Genomic DNA, 21,904 nt, shown 5'->3' on the forward strand with positions numbered 1-21,904 from the left:
TGAGTTTTGATCTGCAACGATTTATTATGAACATTGGGAAAAGTTATCTACCGGGGAACTTTTAACGTGCGATGGCACACTTGTTAGGATGCTGTAAAAAAAGTCGTCATATTACACGTTTGAGTCAGTTCCTTGAGTTCCAAAAAAATGATAATGAATGCAAGCGGGAGTCAAACTATTTCAAAATCAAAATGGAATCTGTAGATTCCAATCACTTATTAGCGCTTTCCTGCGGTGCTGTTTACATTTCACCCTCAGTTTGAATTTTACAACAATTTTCTAATCAGTTCAAGGAGTATATGAATGAAAAGTACCCCCTTTTCTTTAAACAATTTTAGAGAGGTACTTTTCACGATTACACTTTTTTTCGTTGCGTAGACGACAGTTTCCTACGACCAACTTGGTGAGATGACTGGCCACATCAGAAAGATGTTACACCGTACTGAGTGTTTGATATATAGCCAATCAAATGCCACATTAAAAACTTTTGACTCAAGAAACTCAAAACTTTATGAAAATCAGTATCATTTAACCAAACTTCCTTTACGATATTTAAACTGATTTGTTTCCTCTTTATTAATTGTCAATGATTTGAGTATCTTCGAATTTTTTTCACTTAAAGAACCATAGTTAGGACCTTTGGTCGCTTGCATCACATAGTAAATAAATATTTTATGTTAATTCTGGCCTACTAATTCTATTGCTGAAGTTGACTTTTTCTTGTATTGACTAAGGAATACATTTTGAAATTATACTTTAATTCGCTACCCCGCTCAAACGAATATAAAACATTTATCATGTAACAAGCAACCTCAATTGGGGTGTGTCAACACGAGCCGTGTGCGACCCTCTTTATTATGCCTTCATCAACAGAATGGATGGAAATAATACAACAAACAGAATGAAAACTCGGAAATGTAAAAAATTACAGCAAGAAAATCAACCCAACAAAATGATCTAAACTATGCTCGTATAACAATGATTCAGTAAACATACAAAACGTGCTAAACTTTTCATATAGCAGCATGCAAAAAACTACGTCTAAGAGAAACCCCTGATCACCGGGTATTTAATTTTGAGGGCGTAGGGACGGTCGTAAGACGCGAATGAATATAAATGAGAACAACTCAAATATATAGCCTACCGCTAATGAAACAACAGAACAGCATACCATGTAACACCCCAAAGAAAAGGTTACATAACCCATGATAAATACATTTCTAGTTTCTCTTTCCTTGTTTGACAAATAGGCTATATCCGACTCTCCCTTTCTAGGCTAAGTGCAAAATCTTTCTATGGAAGATGAAGTTTATTTGCAGTAGAATAAAGAATCATGTTCACATCAATGGCTTTGCACTTAGCCTCGCTTTGAAAAAGAGGCTTGGGGAAACTTGGAAATTGCCTGTTGTCATTTGGACTCTTATTCTCTGCCACCAAGAGACAATGCTCCATTTATAATCAATTTCAACTCCGGCCCTCCCTACCCCCATGCAGTTTTAGTACTGTCTTTTCCGAGCAATGTTCAGGTTTGTTCTTTCGGTTCTGTCACTGTAATGAGCAATACTGCAGGATGTGTGTGTGTGTGTGTGTGGGGGGGGGGGGGGGGGGGGTGCAAAACCTGTAGTAAATTGTATAGCGAGAGAGCGTTCTCCTGATACAAGTTAGTGTTACATTTGCCATGACAGTGCTACGCGAGTTCACTAAATGTCAGCTATTCTATTTTAGGCTATGCGTTGTAACTCACAACAGCTTGAAAGAATTGTTTTCTCCTTCTTTTAGAGAGGATTGATCTGGCCTCGAATATATGATACACCTTTATTGGCAAAAAGACTTTCATGATATTTTTTTTTTGCTTAGATATATTTTCACCTAGTTTTTATGAGATGTTTTCCTTCGGTTCTCGGCCAGTGTTGCCAGTGTCATACTCCACTGGCAGGTGCATATACCAGGGGTGTAGCTAGCCCATAGACCTGTAGGCCAGGACCTACTGCTTGTAGTAAATTATGCTTTGTTAGGGTGAACTAAAAAGCTAAAGAGCTCAAAAGGCCGGTGAAGTCAGTGCGTACTAGCTATAGTCATGCGTGCAATTTTCAGGATATGTGGAAGTGAAAGTCAGCCAGGCTTACAACTAGTCGAAAAGCTGGCTACGCCCCTGTATACCAGTCTGAAATCACCTCAGGTAATTAGTCGTTCACAAGCTTTAAATGAATGGCTAAGCCCAATAATTGAATAATGCACATTTCTCTTGCATTTCTGTTGTCTCCCGTTTTTTTTTTTCCTTTCACGTTTCAAAGGACGGCAAGACATGCACCAACCACTTTCGTAAAGAAAGCGAGGGAGACCAAAGCAAGCATGAAATCAAAAAACAACTGTCCAGCAAATTAAAGAAAGAGAAAATAGCCGACAAGACAGATAAGTGATGGGGAATCAATCAGCCTGGGTGGGTAAGGTGGCACTAAATTTAGCGGGTTCCTTTTTTTTCCTTTAAGATCTGCAAATTCCGCAAAAATTTTGTCTCCACTGTAGTCGAATACCGTGTGGAAAAGATAATATTTTTCGACGTTTGTAGTCTGCATGTTGAGTTTCACTTGTATCTCCAAGCGCATGTAGTGAACGCGACTTTCTAATTTCGCGCTCGAAGAAAAAAATCTCCGGCAAGAAGACCAGTCTTTTACGATCGCAACTATTAGATGATAAGTCGTTGATTTACACAAAACACACACAAAAATACCCGATCCGCAAAATCAAGGAACGGACCATAAGAAAAGTGAAGAGGGAATGTTGGGGGGAGTCCCTGCTTTGCCGGTTATGGACTCCTGGCTTTACGTTTTTGGTTTTTATTGGGGGGGGGGGGGGTGGGGGGTGTAACCATGTGTCCATATTTTCGTAAACTGATCACGTTCGTTTTGATCTAGCCTGAAATTCATCCGATTACTTCTAGTCGTTTTCTCTTCTCAATAATACTGAGGGAGTAAGTAATCGGATGAAATTCAGGCTAGTTTTGATCATCACTTCAAACGACACTAGACGCTGGAGCAAAAGACCTTGGATTTCCCAGTGTTCTTTGTGGGCATATCTCTCTACCAGCATGCAATGGGGGTGGTAGAGGGCTTGAGTACCAGCACACTTTTGCCGGTTTACGACGGCTAACTCGTAAATTAAACGTTACCTATGGCCCAAGTACAGAGGAAAGTCTGCTTAATTGTTATTGATGGCTGGGGCATCTCAGAGAACAAAGAAGGTGATAAGTTTTTGTTGTTTGCGTTGTATTTGCCGGCTTGAACACTCTCGCCACGCAACCGGTGATCCATGACTTCAGAAATACTCTTTCAGCAACCTATATTTTGCGCTGTTGTTAATCTCTCGATATGACACACTCTCAATCGATTTCTTGAATCAGACCATTATTGGGAATCGGAGAACTTTGTATCATAGGGGTAATCGGGTAATCGCACGTTCTAAGACTCACTCAAATCACAGCCAACTGTTAAGCGAATATTAACGCCATGTTATCGGGTCATCGGTGACTTTTCCTCCATAAGCTGCTTAACTACTCATCCAGTTGTTTAATATTTCATGATGTTTAAAAATTTCATGCATGATTTTTTAATATGTCTAAGAACGTTCAGTAACTAAGGTGCACCTTTTCTGTCCCGTGTAGTGTTGCGTGACATCGCGTGACTAGTCTCAGCAGACCATGCACAGCTCCAACTTGCGTGGCTGTGTCCCAGACTCCTCCAATCAAGGGGAAATTGAAGAGTTATTAAAATTTTTGCAGCATAATTTGTTAAACACGTTGTGTGCCTAGAGTATGCATTTTTAACTTGCTTGTCCTGAAGTGCTACATTAGCAAAAAGCTAGCCTGAGAAAACAGCCCACATTTCGGGACACCACCACTGGTTTCCTCCCAAAATGACATCTGAGCAACAACTGCAGAAATTCCATACTGATGGCACACCGCTACCCAGATCTGGGTAGTGCTGCTTTCGATTGACTGAAGCAAATTTCCCTTGCGACACAACTGACAGTCACAAGCACCACCCAGATTTGGGTAGTGACACATCATCAGCATGGAATTCTGCATCGTTTCTCAGATGTCATTTCAAAATATCAGCTGTTTTCTCAGGCTAGCATAAAGTTGACCTCCTTCAGGATGGTAAAGAGTGGGATACGCCTTGATTATGAATCATAACGGTATATTCTTCTAATCTCAAAAGATGTACCGTCAAACCTCTCCACAATGAGCACCTTGGGGACAGAAGAAAGTGACCGTTGTGGAGAGGTGGCCGTTATGGAGAGGTAGGGGTGTAATATGACAATTTTTTTTTTAAGGAGTTCAAACGTGTTCACTGAATGTACATACCGGAGTCACGATTAATCATCAATAAGCCATATGGATCAAATTTCACAACCATTCTTGACTTTTTCATCAGTGGCTGTTGTCAAGAGGTTATTTTGGCAGTTTAGGACATGCTTTAGTAGACATTAGCGTTATAGAGAGGTTTAAACAAGAGTCAATGTATGGACTGTTCGCCAGGACAAAAAAAAAGGCCACTGTGGAGAGATGGCTGTTAGTGGAGGTTCCACTGTACTCTTTTGAGACCATTTCAATCATGTATTTTACTGTGATTATCTCCAATCATAATTTTTAATACTTGTTCTGTCGAGGCTGGATGGGAGTGTAGGAAAAGTCCTAAAAAGGATCAATTTCAGTCTTTTGCTTTATTATTAAGCCATTTGCAATTGGCTGTCTTGTGTTTATTGTTGCATTTGAATAAGATGGGTTAGTGCAATGAAATAAGAAACTTCTTTTCAGTTTTCACTGATGCTTTCCTTTAGAATCATGAATTTGCTACAGTGTCATGCTGCACTGTTAAGTCTAAATTCATGGATGAAGCCAATATTTAAGATGCTGTCCCTGCTATTTTTTGCTCAGTTCATGCTTATGCTCAATGCAACATGTGTATCTGATGATGTGCTTTTTTTTCTTTAATCACGCAGGCAATGCTATTGCCAATGGAACTGTACCAGTTATGGACAAGTTTTGTGCTGGCCAAGACAATGCTTACACCACACTAGATGCCTCAGGCTTGTCAGTTGGTTTGCCAGCAGGGCTTATGGGTAATAGTGAAGTAGGTCATTTGAACATTGGTGCAGGAAGAGTTCTTTATCAGGTAAAAGCTATGATAATTATAACAATAATACAAGTACCCTAAGAAATAATTAACATCAAATTTCTCCTTCAAATATTACTGCTTAATCAAATCTTTATTCTTAAGATCATGAGAATACAGAAAATAATTTTTGTACTTAAGATAGAAATGCTGTGATGTTTAACCAAATTCTGGTCGTACCTGTAAGTGTTATAAAAACATTCTCTGTGTTGAAAATGATAAAAAAGAAGCTTTAAGCCACGTTTTACTGAATTCTGAGCAACGACAATTAATCCAGACATTTTGACCAAGAATAATTGATGGTTTTTTTCCACCATTTAAAAATTGAAGAATATCTGCTTTGATATTAATTTGGGCTTTAAGGTTTACTGTGGATTACTTATCTATTTAATATGTTAAAATTAGAACAAGGATATTTTTTCACTTAAGTTATGCATACTGTTTATTTACACATGAATAATTCTTCTGCTCTCACTATACAAAGTTTCCAGTTCAAACAAAAAATTCCTTTGTCTTTAAGAGCAAAACAACTGACATGAGGCATAATTGTGTGAAACTATCTCACAATTGCAATATTTTTCTAGGATATTGTGAGAATTAACATGACATCAGATAACAAGGAGTTTGCTAAAAATGAAGTTTTGGCTGATGCAGCAGCAAGAGCAAAGTCTGGAAATGGAAGACTTCATTTTCTGGGTTTGGTAAGTAATTAGAGCATTCATGTCAGATGATACACTGACAGATAAATATTTAGTTTTTGATTTATAAAAAACACTTTGATGAGAATTTTTTTTGTAAAACATTAACAAAGGCATAAAAGAGTATGGTGATAAAAACATGACGTGCTTTCGTGGAAGGATTGTCACCATTTTTTGTGGCCATGTGGTCTGTCACTTCTACCTCTTGGAAGGCCTCTGAGAGAGCTTTGGAACGACTCTCTGGTTTGTCATCCTGTTCTAAGGAGAATATAGCTAGAGCCTTCAACCAATTGTAGATACAATTACACAGGGGATGAAGATTGGCTTGTGAAGAAAGAGCTAACTTAAAGCTGGCTTTTAGATTTACTAAATTCATAAGTCTTGATAGTCTATTATGACAGGAGGCACCTTCATGGCTTTCATCTGGTGCCTGGAACAAGAGACAGAAAAGCATCTGCTCTTACAGGCTTAAAACTTAACTGATCTGTGCATTTAATGCTTACAAGTATAAGACCTAATTGGGACTAAAGGTTTGCTCACGTGTAGATTTTCCCCAATGTTTAGTCAACTGGGGAACACTGCACACCTCTAAGACCAATGGCAAGGTGTTCAGAATTGCTTTTCATCATAAAAACTGTTGTAAGTAATTAAATATGAATAATATATTGTTCTAACTGTATTACTCTACATTGTTTTAGAGCTGATGAAGTAGTTACTTAGAAAAGGTTACGTTTGAAGTTTATCGTAATTCAAAATTGGTTCAGCATTATTTTTTCAACATTTAAGTACTGCCCTTGAGTAAGGGCTGCCGCGTAAAACTGAAGTGAGACTAGGATTATATTTTTGGATTTTATTTCAGGTCAGTGATGGTGGTGTCCATTCACATATTACACATTTGGAGTCATTAATTGATGCAGCTAAAGAACTTGGCGTTCCAAAGTGTTTTATTCAGTTTTTCTCTGATGGGCGAGATACCTCACCAACCAGTGGAGGTTTGTTAAATTACTAGTATTCACAAGGCTCTTTTCTAAGAAAAACTTGAGGAAGCCTCTGAAATTCATTATCCCCAGTACATGGTTTTTGTCCTAAGTCACTTTAGGCCTTTTCCAGACATCCTAGGTTCAGTTAATACACATGCACATTAATAGGCTTTTTTGCAATAGCTAGTCAGGTGATCAACTTTCCGTAAACATGAAAACAGTTCGCTTTTGGAAAATTTTGTTAGCAGGAACTGAAAGTGCATATTTTAATTAGGGAATTAGGTGTTGCAACAGCTACAAAAAAAATTAGAAGGATTTGTATGGGAAAAACAATTCTTGCCACCTAGTCATGGCTGAGTGGTTTTCCATGCAGGTTCAGGAAAAATGGGGTAATCAAAAAACCCCAAAATACCGTAAAATTCCGAAAATAAGCCCCTCCATGTATAAGCCCCTCCAAATATAAGCCCGCCAAACTCATAACGCAAAAAAACCCTCCGTTAAATCGCCCCTCCAAATATAAGCCCCCCCAGGGGGCTTGTACTTGGAAATTGCCCTCAAATACAAAGTAAAACAAAAAAAACGTAAATTTCCTTCCATTTATAAGGCTAGCCTAATCGATTTTGAAACGCAAATTTCCCTCCATAGATAAACCCCTCCGAATATAAGCCCCTCAAAAAGGGCCTTTGAAAAATGTAAGCCCCGGGGCTTATTTTTGGAGTTTTACGGTAGTCTTATGCCAATTGTTTTTTACCCAATTTGGCATTTTTGAATGGCCAGATTTGGTTGTTTTGTGCTAAAAAGAGGATTTTCACTGAAAACTCGGTACTTTTCTTAACAGGGCCTCATTCTAAGGGATGTATTATAAAATAAATGGTTCAATATCTTATGAAGCCAATGCATATCTATGTTACAAATAAATTTTATCTTTGTCTTGTTAGTGTGAGCAGGATAGTTTACAGAACTTCACACATACTATTAGTGATTAGCCGACTGTGTATCTTTTTTTTCCAGTAACCTATATAGAACAAGTGTTAAAAAAGCTAAAAGAAGTCAATTATGGCTCACTTGCAACTGTGGTTGGTCGTTACTACGCCATGGACCGTGATAAGCGCTGGGAGAGAATCAAGATTGCCTATGAGGCCATAGTCCAAGGAATTGGTGAAACTACCACACCAGACAAAGTCATTGAGGTATATAAAAAAATTAACCTTATGTGAGTGTCAATGTATTTAGCACGAAAGTACTAACTGAGGTCACTATTTTTATGTCTCCTACTTGGAGATGGAACCGTCATTTTACATGGTTTCTGAGCCACGTGAAGGTCTAGCCGTCTGCATGCAGAGCAAAGGTAGTACCTTCATTTCCCTGTTATTTTAAGACCCTGAGTATTGGTCTGGCCTCAGGAATCGAACCCACCACCTCCTGATCTGCCGTCAAGTACTAACTGAGCTAATCCTGCCATGGTATTCCTCCAGAAATATTGAAGGAGCTCTCACAAGCACATTTGAATTTAATTTTCTCATTAGCAATAAACCTATAGTAGAACTTTAGCATAAACAAGTACCTTATCTCAACAGGTCATCAAAGGGCGATATGAAGCACAGGGTGACAAACATGAAACAGATGAATTTCTCAAACCTATCATCTTAGATCCAGAGGGAAGAGTTCAAGGTCAGTCCCTAACTTGCGTTCGTGACAATAGTAACTGGTGTTGAATTATGCCCATGAAGGCAGTAACATTTATGGTGTTATTTCATGGCACTGCTTTTGTTTTTGTTGTTATTCTCCTTATACAGCAAAGAGTATAATAATTTTATGTTCTAAAAAACTGATTGAAATGCTTTGTTGAACTTCTCAAATGTGGAATGCCATTCATCAGACCAATTTACACAAACTAACTTACATAACTTACTGTTTGTTTCTTTTTTAGTTTTTCTTATTCAATGTGATTATTTGTCAAGTTTAATTTGACCCCTCTTTCAAACCTTTTGACCGTCTTTTACATAGACTTGAAAATGTAAGTGCTTCTTTTGTTGAATTTTTTATTTTGACCTTGTTCAGATGGAGACACACTCTGCTTTATTGATTTCCGCTCTGATAGAATGAGGCAAATTAATGAAGCATTTGGTATAAAGCCACCATTTGAGACAGATGTCATTCCAAAAAACATTGTAAGTAAGCCAGACGCTGAGTGTCCATCTTAGAGAAAGTTGACAGCATTATTGTGTCAATTTATGTTCCTAAATCACAGAAGATAACCACAGTTGCCTTCAGAGGAGACTAATGTCACTCCAACTGTGTTCATTTCACTAACTGTGGCAATTTATTTATAATTTTGATAGCAATATTACTTAATAATTCCATTCATTGTTTTCACCGTCTGAGACCATAATGCACGTTGTTTACCCCCAAAATTTTGCATAACCATTGTCTTTGACTTTTTGTTGGGATAACTTAATTAAATACCCAGGTGAAATTGGAAACAATGTGTTTGTAAAATTTTGGGGGTTAAGTAAGACGCATCATGGCCGCGGTGAAAATGGTGAATAGCGACATAAATTGAATTTGACACACAGTTTCCTCTGAGTTCTAGTCCCCAGTCTCTCTGAATCACTTTTTTTTTCGGGGGGGGGGGATATTTGAGTTATCACTCTCCACGCTTCCCATCATCCCCCTTTTGCACTTCTCACTCATTTCCAGTACCTCACTTTAAAAGTCTGTACTCCCCATTAAGCCTTTGGAAAGCTGTAAAGGAAGCGGTAGCTTCCTTGAAAAAGCGGTAGCTTCCTTGAAAAGCATGTTTTCTTCTTTATCATCTTTATTATCGCGTTTGTCAGAACGCATTCTAATCTGGTGTTCCTGTGGCACTAAGGCAGAAATTTTCGAGCTATCACTGCAAATTAGCCACCCCCATTAATTTTATCAGGGACACCTAGGCCGGGTAACTGGACTCCTTTCGACTCGATTTCGTTTCCGTAATTTTTCCTTAAGTGACGAACGCGGATCCCTTCCATACAGATACCCTTACTTTTCTCCTTTTGTGTAACAGACGTCTTAACTTCTTCACTGGAAGTCTGCTAGGTGCATAACCGCTTGGCCTAAAAGTGAAGCTCTCGTTAATATCTATAGTTTACTCAAACAAAATGTCAAATAATCGTGTAATGCTAAGCGGCGACGGCAACAAAAACAGCTAAAAAAAATCAGTAGGTCTAATTAGCCAAAAAACAACTTTGCACGTACAGCACACTTTTTTTGTACATCTCTTTTCCGTTATTTTGCACGACTACAACGAGAAACTTCCAGAAACTTCCTAGTTTGACGTTTTATGAAGGAAATGTTGCATGTGTTCCTGTTCACTCATTTTCACCTTTGTGGCCGCCAGCATTTCTCATTTTCTCACCGCGGCTATAAAACTTTAATGTTATTCTTCCAACGAAATTAGTCTCCTTTGTTTTTTTATTTCTCGCTCTAGCTCTTTTTCTGTTATCCACGGCTTTGTTGTTGTTGCTTTTTTATCTCTAAAAGTCCGGATGGCTATGCGATCGCGCGGGTACTTGTAATGCAAAATCTCACCCCGACTTACATGATGGGGTGGACGCGCGGACGATTTTCTCAGAACCAATATTTCTTGGATGCATAGATAACCAAATTTTCTTACCCATGGCACTCCGCTGTGCGCGCTTCGCGCGCGCGTGAGTGTCCAGTTAACTCCACACCTTCTCCAGCAACGAAACTAACTAAAATCAAGAGACTTCCTTACAAAACTTGCTGAAAATGCACAATCTTCACACCGAGGATAATTCATGTTCAACATTGCAATATAATCTAGAAATACGTATCTCGCGAAACTCGGTTTTTTAGTAGCGCAACTCAAGTTAAGCCCTGTCGGGCGGGGTTAGGAATTGGATAGGTAACTCACCGCGAATATCGTCGTGAAGGTCCCTACTTTGTTCTTTCTTTTCTTTCTCTTCTTTTTTTAGCATCAAATAACTATGACACAGTACAAGAAGGAATTTCCTTTTCCTATATTGTTTCCCCCTGTTGTTCCGAAAAATGTCCTGGCTGAATGGCTTTCTGTTCAGAATGTCCCTCAGTTCCACTGTGCAGGTAGGTCCGTGTAGACATGTCTAAACACTATACAGTAAACACCCTCGACTAAGAACCTGGTTTTTAAGCACCTGTTGGTTTTTAAAATTTGGCAGTTAAGTCCCCTCTATACAAGAACCTGTTTAGCCTAAAATTTGAAACAGGTTCTTGTTCTCTAAAATCTATTTTAAAACATCTGTACGATTGGAAAAATAAGATAAGTCAACATTCAGGACCCTCTATGGAGACATAATTATATGCCTTAAGACTCCAATCACTATCATTTCAAGAAGCTTTTTGGAAATGATACAGGTTCTTACCCACGAATTGTTACTGTACACTAAATCACGTGATAGTCTTGATTTGATAAAGGTACAGTAAGTTTTCATGTCAAGATTACTCAAAAATTGTGCACTCACTGGTAGGCAAATGGTCTTCGAACACAAGAGAACAGAAAGGAAAAATTTAGTCCTGAGGCACCAGCAAAAAATGTCTCTTAATAAGAGTTTCAAGCTTAAAAATCTTGACCTGGTGTTCGTTTTAGGCATTCACCCTTGTTTTACTACTCGTCCTAAAAGTTGGGAGCCACTTTGATTTTTTTTGTCAGAAACTGAAAAGTATGCCCATGTGACATTCTTCTTCAATGGAGGAGTAGAGAAACAGTTTGAAGGAGAAACCAGATTCATGGTACCTTCACCTAAAGTAGCAACATATGATTTGCAGCCTGAAATGAGTGCTCAGGGGGTTGGTGCAGAGGTGAGTCAAGGGTAACAGCCGGTTTCGCTACTTGTAGAGTTCGCTACGTCCGAGTTCGCTACATGTTCGCTACCAACATGCGAATTCGCTACTGACTCTTCGCTGCCAAAAATTCAAAGTTTGTAAAGACTAAACGTGTAGTTAACATTTCCACGGTCTTCTAGGACCAAGAGTCAAGTAAAAGATAAAATTCATGTGAGTTCATTTAGAATGAGTCTTCTGCTGTCTGGTTTGAGTATTAAGCGTCAGGTCAATTATTCTTCTCTGCTTGAAATGATTTGTCCATAAAACTTTAGAATTGTTTATCCCTTGGCCCATTAATTTATGATACACAACTGTGCAAAGGTGTGGTCCTTCAAAAATACAGTTGAAAATAGGAGATAGGAGATAGGAGATACATGTATGCGATACATAGAAACTCTTGATTTCGTTAAATCGAGGTTTTGTTCCATACATTTAACTGTATTTAACTGGTGTGGCTGAAGAAAATCGTTCGTTATTTACCGAGAACTTCATTATATAGAGGCTCGTTAAATAGAGGTTCCACTATCATATCCTACGAATACAGCCGTCTCTCCTCGTTCCTCGCGAGGAGACGAGAGACGGCTGTATTCGCAGCTAGTTTTATCATACAAGGGGAATTGTCCATGTAACCTGTCTCCAATTTTGTCCCTGCCCTTAATATTAGATTTTGTTTTAAGGTGTGTAAAGCTGTAAAGAGTGGCCAGTATCCATTTGTGATGTGCAATTTTGCCCCTCCTGACATGGTGGGACACACGGGGAAATACGAGCCAGCTATTACAGGCTGTGAGGCAACAGGTGAGTCCTTCTCACTGGTACCAGATCTTTTCGCCCGAAGGTCAATTCGCCCTACGGCAGTTCTCTCGGTGTTTTTTCGATTCGCTCGATGTGTATTTGTCGTTTTGCAAGCCTGAGGAAAAGGACTAAGCGTGAACACAGCGACTGCACTTGTGGAATCCAAGCTTAACTATAAAATAACATCTCACATAAGCATGTTCATCGTGTTCTTAAGTGTTGTATGTCATCGGGCGAATCGACATAATTCTAGGCGAAACAATCGCAAGTCAGTGCAGGTTTTTTTTAGACTTTTAATCCTCCAAGAGACCTGTAAGGGGCCCCTGAAAAGCCGCACCCTCCTCTCCTCAATTACTTACCCCTTTTTTTGTTTCTGCGTCACCCTCAACTGACTGAATTGCTGAAAATGGTCTGTTGAATAAACGGTTTATTTATTTTTATTCCCCCCCCCCCCCCCCCCCCCACACACACACACACACACACCCCTAGTCATGTAGCAGCTCACAATGGGAGATGGTGATAAACAGTGTTGTGTTATTGTTTTCTGTGACCAATGAGGAATTACCTTACGAGCAGCTCCTACATTACTGGGCACCCCTCACCAGCGCCTATATTATCTTGGTTGTCGTTCTCTCCATAAACCCCATCCGTAGACGCCTTGACACTGGGCGCAGAGGATTTATGTTCTACATTGATTCCAGTAACATTCTTGGTGCGAATCACCTTTGTTCAACCGTTTGAAGCGTTTGATTGTGTTACAAGTCGGTGAATTACTGTCTCTGCTCGGTAGGAACGATTTTCACCTGAAGTGCGGGACCTTCGGAAAGCTCCGAACGAGGCACGAGTTGCCGAGAAGAAAAAAGAGAGAAGAAAGCTGCATTATAGGTTACCTGTTAGTCATTTTGGTGATCAATCTGAGGTCATTGCTTTATGCGGTTTTCGGTAGCATAATGTATCACCCAACTTGAAACACGATCCCTTGACGCGCGTTTTCAAGGTGCTTCTAGCCTGAGAGCAAGCTCTGGTCGCCCCGCCACCAGAGCGCCCCGGAGAGCTAGCAGGCTAAGGTGATTCGCGCTGTGAATATGAAACTACAAATCAAGGTCGAACTAACCCTCGGCCCTACAGCCAAGAGGGAGTTAAGCAGAATTGAGAATATGCCAACTGCTTCGTAGGGGAGCATAGTAAGCGGCGTGCTTTTTTATATTCTCGTCTCATTCAGTGGATTTTACCTCGGCCATCCAGAGAAGACCAGAAAACCTCTGCATGCAGAGTAGAAGGAATAGAATAGGACTGAGAGAGAAGTTTTAAAAGTCCTGTTTTGTTTGTCTTAGATAAGGAAATAGGTGAGATCTTCAAAACCTGTGAAGAGCAAGGTTATGTGTTAATGGTTACAGCAGATCATGGTAATGCTGAACAAATGTTTGCTGAGAATGGTGGTCCACATACAGCGCATACTACTAACCGGGGTGAGTGGTTAACAAATTTCTACGAATTCAGCTGTTTAAGTAGTTTAAATCTATTAATCAAGCAGGCCTCGAGTTTAATGCTATAGTAAATCAAAACTTAGACTTCTAGCAGTCCCTCAGGATTTGTGGGTGAGCGAACATAATGAGATATGACGAGGACGAGATTTTCTCAATAATCATTTTGCAAACAACCGTGCTAACTTTTCTAGTGCAACAAAGCCTTCCAGTGTAAATATTTTCGAGAATACGCGAAAATACTTTAAATTAAATCTCGTCCTCGAATTTAAAGGTCTCTATTAAACGTGTTTGGCGAAGACAACGCTTCCTGAAAGTGAGAACGTGAAAGCGCGTCAGAGGGTAAGGACTGAACGCGACTTCTGATGCTCAAATTGCCGTTCCGCCTTTGGTCATTGGTTTAACTGCGCGCGCCGTCCTCCACATTGCTTTTACTTAATCCGCCCATTACGAGAGGGCGAAGAAACTGAAAAACAAGGCTCCCTCTTCCCCTTCCACTGTTCAGGTGCCTTCTCTCCTGACCTCTAAGGAAGGCCCAATACTCAGGTTACAAAGGTCAGTCTAGTCAGAAAGCAATATTACTGACTTGTTAAGTAAACATGCAAAGACCAATCACTTCAAGGTCTTTGTGGACGAACAAGTACGAAGGTAACTTTTGAATTGCTTCGTGGCCTCTTGCTATCACGATGTTATTTCATGCAAATTCAGAAGCATAACTAGGGCATCGAATTATTATTATTATGATTATTTTCATTTTTTTATTTTTTTGCTTTTCTTGGCCACAGAAAGGAAATAACGAATGTCTGCTTGTGGCCTTAGTTTTTTCCGCTGGTATCACTGTACCTTATATTGTTTTGTCTTTGTGTTTGTTTTCAGTGCCCTTCGTTATGACCGGTGGACTCAAGTTTAAGGAAATCACTCACAATGCGGCGCTTTGTGATGTAGCGACTACTGTGTTAGATGTTATGGGTCTTCCAATTCCACAGGAAATGACTGGGCAGTCACTGCTTGCTAAATAGACAGTCACAGTCAAAGTCTTGTGGACAATGATCGTCCTGTCTTTGTATCTGTGGGTAGATTAAGCAACAACGACGGCGAGGACAGCGAAAACGTTTCTTGAAAAGTGAATTCGCGCTGCGTCAAACTTCATCACTTCCTGCTATTCTATCGAAGTCTACCTCGTTTGATTTGTCAAATGTTGGCGAATTTTTCTGGAATTGAATTGTAAGGGGCTCTATCTAATTTCTGAAAAAGAAAGGCGGAAAACCGTTCTGTTGTGTTAACGTTTTCCATAAAGCGTAAAGTTAGCAAGTTTGACGTTTAAGTCGTGAAACGACGGCAAGGAAATGTACAAAAAAGCGTGATGCCCGTGCAAAGTTGCCGTTCTATTACTTCTAAGCCTTGCTTTTTTGCCGTTGTCGTTGTTGTTGCCGTTATCGTTGCTTAAGCTCCCTTGTATCTTTAACTTATTTTAACACATAACTAAGCAAGTGATTAGAGACTAATTTCTTTGCGTGTCTCATATACATTGTTTTTTCCAAGACTAAAAAATTTTATGCCGGTGGTGTTATAATAACTTCGAAAAGGAAGAACGTTTGCTCGGCAGCTTCATTTTGGAGCTAATTTTACCAGTGGTTGGAGATGAACTCACCGCAACCGGCGAGTAGTCCTGGGGACTCGTAAATGCCAGGAGCATTATTGAAAGACTGAGTAAATAATATAAATCATACAGTAGAGTGAAACAAACATTCGAATTAAAAAACTACAATCAGATTAACAGACTACCAGTCATTTATCGTTGTACGTAAATACCTTTACGCGAACCTAGCCTACGTCGCTGCTGGGATTTGTCGCACGAAATGTTACCAAAGACCAAAAAAGCACCGCGGAATGAAATTGTTTGTTTTAAAGCCACCAGATGACTGGAGATGTGTCAAGTTGGGACTACACCGGTCGCCACGCTTGGCAGCTAAGCACTCTGATCCCGCCAGCTAAGCGGGCTAGCGCGCAGTTTTCATTCTCCAAAAGCCACCTGAGTTTATTTACGTATTTGCCAGTGCCTATCGTTACTTTTTTAAGACTCGGAGTGTTGGTTAATGCTCGGCGTGAAATCGCGTACTCGGGCCTGCTTCTTTAGGCTCTTAAATCTTGTACCAAGAGAACTGAAATAGCCATGACCCGTAGGCTGCTGGTGAAAGCAGATGAAACAGCGGAGCTGGACCAACATTAGAACGTCATTTTTTGTGATGTGCTCGTCTACGTTGAGAGGAAGTACGGCACGATAATGTGTGACCAGTTCTTTTTTAAAAACCCTGATTGGCTGGGATGGATTCGAAACTCTTGCAAATTCCGTTCTTGCAGGCACGTGCTCTACCAACTGAGAAAGCCCAAAGGAGACGAAAAATGTATGAAGGAGTCAGTGACATAAATATCTGAACTAAGACAAAATCGTTACCATTCTTTATAAATACCCTGGGTGGCAGTCGGATTCATAACAATACCCTACTGGTCAGTAGGCTGGACCTCTACCAACTGAACTAGGCAGTACAGTGACCTTTCCAACGAAAGGAGGGAGGGGACTGACGGGACGTTTTGGTAGCGATGTGCCACTGAGGCCTTCAAAACCTTCACCCTCTTTACAACAATATCCGTTCACTCTACCCTGTTTACAATGTGACTAGTCGAACCGGGGCACTTGGAAGAAGACTATCCAATCACAAGGTTTTTTGAAAACAAAAGATTCAAGATTTTTTGCAAACGGAACAATAGAATTTAAGGTTCAACTATGTAACCGTTGAAAACTATTAAACCGTCTCAGGAAAAAGCACCCAAATTTATGAATGTTATCGGTCCCGGTTTGCAAAAAAAACTTGAGAATCTTTTGTTTTCAAAAAAAGTTGTGATTGGATGATCTTCCAAGTGCCCCGGTTCGAGCAGTCGCACTGTAAGACAAGACAGTTTTTGTTGTGGTGTGAAATACATTGTATCAGAATAAGATTACCGGTTCAGGAACATATTCTATTCTTTGCTTTTTTAATTTGGAATATAAAAGAGCAAGTTTACCTCGCATCACCAAGGTTTATAACCTGTTCAAGGCATCCGGCCTAGAAAGATACCCTGTTCAAGACGTCAGATAGTCAAATTGTATACCTTGTTTAAAACTCAAGACCCTGAAAACCATACCTGTTTGGCGGCACATATAGAACGAAGTTGAAAACAACGAAATAGTTGCCAAAAAAACAGGATTTAAATATACTGATTTTGTTTATTCGAGATAATAAATGACTAAATAGCGTACTTTCGTAAACTCAAGTACCTTAAATACAAGTTGTTATACCAAGTAAATGCATCTCTATGTGTTAAGTCATATATCTTGAGCGTATATGTGAAAATTAGGGATCCGTTTAACAGTTTGAACGCGGACAAACTTAAGGTGATGTTTAGCGCAACAAAGCGTTGCAACATTGTTACATTGTTTCGAATGGTTACAATAATGCTCCAGCATTGCAACGCTGTGTTGCGCTAAAAATCGTCGTTGCGAATCGTCCCGTGTAACTGTTTACGACGATCGCTTCCGTCATTTAGAGTAGCCAGAAGCCATAAACACTTACATTGCGTTTACGTGATCCAATTACAACGGATTCATTTGACGATATATTACCCTCAGGCTACCATTGTTTGGGGTGCTTAAGTTTTTGTATTTTGCTGTCACGCCTCGTGCAAACGGACGCAACATTGTTGGATCAGGATGTTACATGTTGCGTCCGTTTGCACATCTTGTTTCATGTTGTTGCGTATTGTCGGAAGTTGTTGGCCAACAATGTTGCGTCCGTTTGCAAGGGGCTATAAGGGTGATGTTACACGGGACGATTCGCAGCGACGATTTTTAGCGCAACACAGCCTTGCGATGTTGGAACAATGTTGTAACCATTCGAAACAATGTCGCAACAATGCTGCAATACTGTGTTGCCCTAAAAATCGTCTTTGCGAATCGCCTCGTGTAACATCACCTTTAGTCTGAAATGTCAGCCGTCTCTTCGCCAGCCCACTCCACGCCCATCTCAACGGCTGCACGTTGCGGGGTTGGGGCAAAGAAACCGCTGACGTTTCAGAGTAAGAAGCTGCATATTTTGCGAACACTTTGATCTTGTGGTTTTGCAAAAGTTTGGCTGAAAAACAGAACAAAATTCTCTGCCACCAAAATTTTGCGATTCGCTGAACAAAAAAAAGCAAAAATCGCAAAATCTGGTTGCTTCAAAAAAGAGTGGCCTTATGTATGTAATATTGTACAATTCTCTGGTATTAACGGGATTACTATAAATATACCACTGGAGTTTTGAGACAGCCGCGCCCCTAGTAATAACAAGTAAATTTTTATATTCGATGCGTCAGAGTAACAGCATTTGTTTCCTAGTTTATTTGCTTGTTTGCTTGTTCGTTTTTTCGCTGTCTGTCATCAATCACCACTTGTATCGGTCAGGAACATTCTTCAGAAATTCCTCTTCTTCTGGGGTATTTTCCCTTCCTAACGATTTGTTCCTTTGTGGATATCTTCCAAACTTGTCAATGACCTCCTGTAACAATAAACATCTACCATATTATTGAATAATCAGTCTGTTAACACACACAGAGTAAGATTCAGTTTTGCTTAAAAACGCGAAAACCGTGCCAAGAAATGTACATAGCAGAGGCTGTTTCTCCGTATAGGGGGCTTAAGCAACAACGACGGCGACGGCGACGGCGACGAAAACGTCACTTACATAGTGAAGTCGCGCTGCCTCAAACCTAATCGCGCTTATTCCACCTCGTTCAATTCGTCAAATGTTGGCAATTTTTTTCTGGAGTTGAATTCTTAAAACTGTACCATTGTTAGGGAAAAGTCGTTGCCTTGTGCTAACGTCCTCCACAAAACGTGAAATTAGGCGTTTTTATGTCGTAGTCGTGCAGTTACGGCAAAGAAATGTACAAAAAAGCGTGATGCACGTGCAGGGTTGCTGTTTTGCCAATCGAAATCGCTCGCTTTTTTGCCGTTTTCGCCGTCGTCGTAGCTTAAGCTCCCTAATTTGTCAAATATAGGCGATTTCTCCTGGAGTTGAATTCTTGAGGAATTTATTCCGTTTAAAAAAGAGAAAGGAAAATTCGTCGTCCTATGTTCACGTCCTCCTGGTTTCACGTTGTAGTCGTTCCATGGACGTCAAGGAAATCTACTAAAAAGCGAGCACGTGCAGAGCTGTTGTTTTGCTCATAAAAACAGTTGTTTTTTTTTCTTTTTTGAGATTGTCCTTGTCGTCACCGTCGTGATGGTAAAGCTCCCTATTTCTACCTAATCATCGAGGCCGCGCCAAGGCTAAACCGTTTGCAAAAAAAAGGTAATATAATGTATCTTAAGTTCAACTTAATTCTCTGAGAGGAAAGTGTAATGAGAATGAGGTCGCAGTTTAGCATTTCTCTTTAAAAAAGACATCTATGACTGATCCGCTTCGTAATTGGCTAAATGACGCTACGCCTGTTATAACCTACGATCAGGCGTTTTTTTTTCGGGGAAGAGCCACGGGCAAAGTCCCTTTCCTCGCCTCCCAAAGAAGAAAGGAAGAAGGAGCAAATAAAATGAAGACTATTAACTGTACCTTGTGACGTGTAGCGAAATCAAGAACGCCTTTGCCCATTCCTTCAAATTCTGAACCCTTGGAGTCTTCCGCCAGCTTGGACGCTAATTTCACTGAGACCTCCTGTAAATAATTGTCAAAAATAGGCAGCAGTACGTTCAAATAAACTTAAAACGAGTATTCGTGCGTGGGCAAAAGCGAATGGAAACTAATTCCTCGCGGACGTAGCTTTCCATTTTGAGTGGCAAGCAAAGCGAACCGCGAGAGAACGCGCGAGCGAGAGGCAAAGCCGCGCGCGTCCTTGCTCTCGCGCACATCGCACTTGCCCGTGACTTCCAACGATATCCCTTAAGCATTGCTCGCAGGCTACAAATATCTCCAGCCCATTATAAGATAGCTTAAGGGATATCGTGGGAAGACACGGGCAAGTGCAACGCGCACGGCTTTTCCTCTCGCTCGCGCGTTCTCTCGCTTTGCTCTACACTCAAAATGAAAAGCTACTTTCGCGATGAATGCATGGGTTAGGGTTAGGGTCAGGGTTACAGGAGATGCCCATATCACTTGGGTTTTGGGAATGGCGATGCCCATATCACTGTGACACGAGTAGCTTGCATTGCTAGCAGGCTACTAATATCTCCAAATTGAATCCTGTAAAGCTGATCGTACTAGGTGAAAATTAACTTTGCAAGACATCAACACGACACCAAAAGAACCAAAAACAGAGCGGGGTCTTAGCCGTAGATAGCTGTTTCGCCCTTTTTGGGGCTCGTCAGTACGGCGCAACGAACAGAGAGGCTCTGCCGTAAAATTCCCGCACACTCTGGTTTAGAGCCTTAACATTGAACTCAAACACTCACAGAGTCACGCCATATCTCGTGTCCCCGAGAGGGCAAGAGTCCAAGAAAATATAAGATAGACAAAACCAACCTTAGAAACAAGGGCAAAACCAAGCAAAAATGAACAGCATAACGGATCAACAAAAGACCTACGGCCCCAAAAAATAACTAATAAATGCAGTTTAAAATACAAATATCTCCAGCCTATTATGAGGTAGCAAAGGCTAAATGAACTTTAACCAAACAGGTATAAAAGTGTACTGTGGATATCTGTGTACAATCTGGATATAAAAAACACAACTTCGTAAATGACCTTAAAACAAGTATGGGGTTCGCTCAGATGTAGTGTCCGTAAGCTATGTGTTGCAATTACTACCTTTCAAACCGTGGCAACTGCAAGTATGAGTTTTTCATAACTTTTACGTCAACTTCCTTGAAACTATTTTCTTATTAATAGAGACCTAGAGATTCCAAGACGAGGACGACTACCAATACGATATTTTCTTAATACTAAGTAGTGCACGTGCGTGAACCAGCGTTTAAAGTTTTTTTTTTCATTTTTCTATCAGGAGAGGGCTTAACCTCCTTCAATCAAAATATCCGCGCTAACTTGTCTAGTGCAAAAAAGTACAAAGAAGCTTTCCAGGCAACCTTGTTACCAAGACTTTTTCCCTAAGACAATGGGAGGGAAAAAGCCCTGGAAACGAGGTTGACGTTCCAGAGTGTCAATTTCAGTCTAGGGATACAATACGCGATAAATCTCGCCCTCGAATCTAAAGGTCTCTAACAACCTATGTTCATTAACTTTAAGTAACCAATTTCTACCGGAATCTATTGACCGTAAAATGACAAAAAACTGCCCATCATTCTTTTTATTAACCGCGCTACTCTATCATGTACCTCTATCCCTCCCAACACTCCCCAGCATTACATGTAACTTTTAAGGTCTGATAATACCTGATCTTCCAAATTTTCGCTGTGTAAAAATGGCATGTTCATAAAGAATCGTTCAGCATATGAATGATCCAAATGGTCGTGAGTTTCTCCTTCAATAAACTACAACAAGAATACAAATTACTAGACAGTTAAGTGCCGTTGAATTACTCCCATAAAACTCTAGTTGCCCATCCCAGGAAACTGAACATATAAGGGGAAAGGATTTATATAGAGAAAGTACGCCGGTTATGAAATAACCCATAAAATGGCCATAAATTGGCTCACGAACCCCGATGGGAAGGGAGGGGTTACTACGTATTAATGGCCTATACGGAGAGGCTCCGCCCGAAAGGGGTACCTTTTCCAGACTTTAGGTATATTAAAGGCTAGGGATTTTACTCATTGAAGTATAAGAAAGGGTAGGGGAATCTGTCATTTGGGTCTGTGAAAGGGCCTAAAGGGCCGAGCAGGTGAGTTTTATGGCTTTATAAAGTCAGGAAAACGTTCTATATTTGTGATTGATTCCTATTTA

At 40.2% G+C, this 21,904-nt stretch overlaps 2 protein-coding genes across 2 annotated transcripts in view; one reads left to right on the forward strand and one right to left on the reverse strand.

Annotated features, from left to right (window-relative positions):
• Positions 1-3,116: 3,116 nt before the first annotated feature.
• LOC140933803 (2,3-bisphosphoglycerate-independent phosphoglycerate mutase-like) lies at positions 3,117-15,771 on the forward strand. The gene is made up of 12 exons (XM_073383460.1): positions 3,117-3,241; positions 5,002-5,174; positions 5,759-5,875; positions 6,732-6,864; positions 7,864-8,042; positions 8,430-8,523; positions 8,914-9,023; positions 10,833-10,959; positions 11,546-11,694; positions 12,396-12,513; positions 13,845-13,979; positions 14,871-15,771. Exons 1-12 carry the CDS (start codon positions 3,172-3,174, stop codon positions 15,011-15,013), a joined length of 1,548 nt encoding a protein of 515 aa, XP_073239561.1. The 5' UTR covers positions 3,117-3,171; the 3' UTR covers positions 15,014-15,771.
• Positions 15,772-17,239: 1,468 nt separating this feature from the next.
• Positions 17,240-21,904, reverse strand: part of LOC140933804 (uncharacterized) — an 11,011-nt gene continuing 6,346 nt past the window's right edge. Inside the window, exons 5-7 of the mRNA XM_073383461.1 lie at positions 21,394-21,492; positions 19,622-19,723; positions 17,240-18,568 (exon numbers count right to left, since the gene is read on the reverse strand). Coding sequence (XP_073239562.1) covers positions 18,455-18,568; positions 19,622-19,723; positions 21,394-21,492 — 315 coding nt within the window. The 3' untranslated portion in view covers positions 17,240-18,454. The remainder of the gene's footprint in view (positions 18,569-19,621; positions 19,724-21,393; positions 21,493-21,904) is intronic.

This window comes from Porites lutea, chromosome 4 (genome assembly GCF_958299795.1).
Source record: "Porites lutea chromosome 4, jaPorLute2.1, whole genome shotgun sequence".
Lineage (NCBI taxonomy): Eukaryota > Metazoa > Cnidaria > Anthozoa > Scleractinia > Poritidae > Porites > Porites lutea.